Here is a 3,639-nt window from a genome sequence, read left to right on the forward strand (position 1 = left end):
GTCCGACCAAATATTGCAGGGAAAAGTTGAGAACTACCCATTTTTAAGAGTAGTTAACTAAAATTAGACACTAAATATATTTAGTTGAACTTTACCCATTATTATCATGAGATTTTCCAAATTACCCTTGTTTGAGCACATGATTCTAAGTGTTATTGTAATGTGTATTATATGTGTCATATTATAGTTAAATTGGAAATATATTCTAATTGTAGTGTGTTTAAGGAGAAAAAAAAGCATGTAATTGAAGGGGTATAATGGGTATATCAATTGAAAATTTGGGTACTAAAATAAAAGTTAAAAATAGTGAATAAAAATTAAAGTAGGTCATTTAAAATGGGTACAGAATCTAATTTCCACACTATTGCACCGTCCGTCCATTAGATGTGGATTCCATTGGGCTTGAATACAAATAAATGGGGGCCCATTAAGCTGATTGTCGTAGAACGAGGTGAGGGGCACTAATAACTACTAAGTTAACTCAACTGGCGTATGAAACATGTAAACAAGAAAAAGAGCCAAAGAGGGGATTTTCTGGTTCATTGCTTTGTCATTATCGACGGCTCTGCCTCCTTGAGCGCCAAATTGTCTGTTTCGATGAAACCCTAGCCCTAATTAATTTCCATTCTGAATTTCCGAGATTGGGACTCAAGGTTTGGGGCTCCTGCTCTTCAAGAAAAGGTAAACTTTTGTGTTTTTTCCCCCTTGAAGCTTTGTGTGTTTTGCTCAATTTTGCTGTTCTTTAGCTTAGTTGATACCAATCCGTTTGTAGAATTCATTTACTGAACCACTTATCTGTTTATATAGATTTAATTCTCTTTAATAAACTTATTTGTAGCTTGACAACCGTTGTTTGTCTCCCACGTCCTTTGGTCTCCTTGCTTGTACTTTTTACACTTGTATATCAATACTAGGAATTTTGGTCCTTTTTCTTTTAATTTTTTCTCTTTGGAATTGCCCACTATGATATGGGTTAGATACAAGATAGTTTAGTTCCAATTGGGTTAGAAATGCTTTTCAATTTTTCTCAATTGATAAAACGATTACAACTTTAAGCCAGAAGCAACTGAAAAAAAATTGTGATTCAGTTAAATATTGTGAGCGTTCTTAACATTCCTATGGTTTGAGGTTTGATTCCAGTGGGACCTACACACTAGAGTTTCTTAACTCTCGAAGATTTTAGTGTTCAGTGGGAGGACTGGTATTTTGAGAAGAAGCTAGAAGAAGTGTTGCTCTATGGCTCACTTAAAGACTTTTCGAGTGTAATACTCTGCCAGGTGGGGATTACCACATTTTGGTTTGATGGGTTGTTTCTTCGTGATGAAGAGAAACATTTTACTTTCTTCATTTTGGGTTTCTGTCTTGATTGAATTACTAGTAATGAGTACAACCAGACATTATATACGTAATTTAAGGATTTTCTTCTTGGGAAAGATGGTAATAATTCTTAATGGTTATTCATCTTATTGGTAATGCAGGTAATCTCATTTGTTTTTTTTAATTAACACTGAATTCAATTATCGGTTTGCATGCCCATGTTGGAGAAAACACAATCTAGACGGGACGGATGTAAATCTGTTGCCGAGACACTAGCAAAGTGGAGGGAATGCAATGGTCATCATGATTCATCAAAGGATGATGGTAAACCAACATGTAGAGTTCCAGCCAAGGGATCAAAGAAAGGTTGTATGAAAGGCAAAGGAGGCCCTGAGAATTCTCGTTGTAACTTCAGAGGGGTGAGGCAGAGGACATGGGGCAAGTGGGTTTCTGAAATTCGGGCGCCAAATAGGGGTCAAAGGCTTTGGCTAGGTACATTTCCAACATCCGTTGAAGCCGCTCTTGCCTATGATGAAGCTGCAAGGGCTATGTATGGTTCGGGTGCTCGCCTTAACTTTCCTAATTATCCGAATCGCAGCACCCAAAAGGACTCTGCTTCAGTTCCAACTCCATCGGAGTATTGCTCAGAAGCAAGTCCTGCAGATTCCGAGTCCTCTGGGACATCAAACCATTCAGAGGTTTGTGCTGCTGAGGATAGGATGAATCCTGTTTCCACCAATGTAAAGAATGAAGATGTCATTGATCATGTTAAAGTATACGAGAAAAGGGACAATTAATGAAATTTCATTATCAGAAGTTTTTTTTCATTTAATGATATATATTATGCATGTTTACTGGGTTAATTGCTAGAGATTTCATATTCTTCCCCTTGGTTGAAAGATTATGTGGTAGAGTTTAACATAAGAACTTGCAATTAGATCTCAATGTAAAATGTGCCGTGGGATTGGATTAGCACATCCTCGCCAACTTAATTGTCAAAGTTTCAACTCTTTGGCTATGTCTGTACCTTCCAGTCTGTCTAATCTAATTCTTGCAAGTTAGAGAGCCTGTTTTGAATTGGCAGATTTAAATATTATTAGGAAATGTAATGATTTTTACGTTTTACATGATTTAACATTATTCTAGCATTAATTTTGCTCCTTCGAGTCTGGAAGGCATAAAATTTAGCAACACTTCATGCAATTGTCGTCTGTTATTCTACCTTGGTACCAAAATCAGTAACTAGACTGAACTCATCAGCTACTTTGCTTGTTTTGCAAGCAAACCTAGTCCAAATTCCTACATCAACCAACAAAAAAAAATCCCATTGTACACATGTTGAGGATAAGATCCAGCAGCCCTATGACAGAGGAGGGTCCAATTGTCTAGACTTGCTCGTGCAATGTAAAGTTCGAAATAAAATTCACTACTTCGGTTGTCGTTTATCAAAAAAACATGGAAGGGTCCAGTTCGATTTGTGGATTTAATTAACAACAATTACAAAAAATGTGGAGCATCATGTCTTGGACAGATCCGTAGACATGGCCGGAGTCTGACGTTGCTATTTAATCAGAATTTGGTGAAACGCAGAATCTATCTCCAAATATAAAGCTTTTAGTCTGTTCAATCACTTCTCCAAAGAATTATAATTTTTTAAATAATATACATTTTTATTTTATATGACTGAGAGTGAGCAAGTATAAAGTGAGGCCACTGTTTATGAAATGATTGAATGCTGAACTGTTGGGTGTGTGTTGGAGGGTCCAACACCTTCATCCGAATTAAGATGAAAACATGCGCATCTGAGCTTTAAATTTTTATTTTTATGATTTTTTAAATAAAATGTATACAATATAATAATATTTTTAATAAAAATTAAGATTATGTATTATATATTATTATTATTATAAAATATTATAATACATTTGAATTTATATTAATATAATTAATAAATATTTATTTTTAATTAGTTTTAAATGTATAATTTGTTAAATATTTAAAATATTCTGTTAAAATTAATAAAACAAACCGTTTAAATCATAAATTTTTTTTATCTACGTAATTTTAATATAGAAGAGATGTAGTTTACACTCTTGAATTCATTTTAATTTTAATAAACAAAATAATGGTCTACTCAAAATAGTGACCCGACCCCAACCGGGGAATCTGCTCCATTCCATGACTAGTGTTTTTTGTTTGTTTTCTTGGGGGAAAAATATTGTGTAGGCAAAGTATGCAAATTAATAAATACCCTTTTCAAAGATTTTATTTATTTACTTGTTCTAAATTAATAAGTTTTGGTAGTGCCCTTTCTATTGGTTG

General features: G+C 34.2%; 1 protein-coding gene across 2 annotated transcripts; it reads left to right on the forward strand.

Moving 5' to 3' along the window:
- The first annotated feature begins 482 nt into the window (after nucleotides 1-482).
- On the forward strand, nucleotides 483-2,442 carry LOC133817638 (putative dehydration-responsive element-binding protein 2H). Of its 2 annotated transcripts, XM_062250212.1 has the most exons (3): nucleotides 487-681; nucleotides 1,141-1,277; nucleotides 1,479-2,442. In XM_062250212.1, the coding sequence occupies exon 3, from the start codon at nucleotides 1,530-1,532 to the stop codon at nucleotides 2,112-2,114; it is 585 nt and encodes a 194-aa protein (XP_062106196.1). In that variant the 5' UTR covers nucleotides 487-681; nucleotides 1,141-1,277; nucleotides 1,479-1,529; the 3' UTR covers nucleotides 2,115-2,442. The 2 variants fall into 2 exon arrangements, with proteins under 2 accessions (XP_062106197.1, XP_062106196.1); XM_062250213.1 differs by lacking the exon at nucleotides 1,141-1,277 and having other exon boundaries at nucleotides 483-681.
- The last annotated feature ends 1,197 nt before the right edge of the window (nucleotides 2,443-3,639 follow it).

This window comes from Humulus lupulus, chromosome 2 (genome assembly GCF_963169125.1).
Source record: "Humulus lupulus chromosome 2, drHumLupu1.1, whole genome shotgun sequence".
NCBI classification, from domain to species: domain Eukaryota; kingdom Viridiplantae; phylum Streptophyta; class Magnoliopsida; order Rosales; family Cannabaceae; genus Humulus; species Humulus lupulus.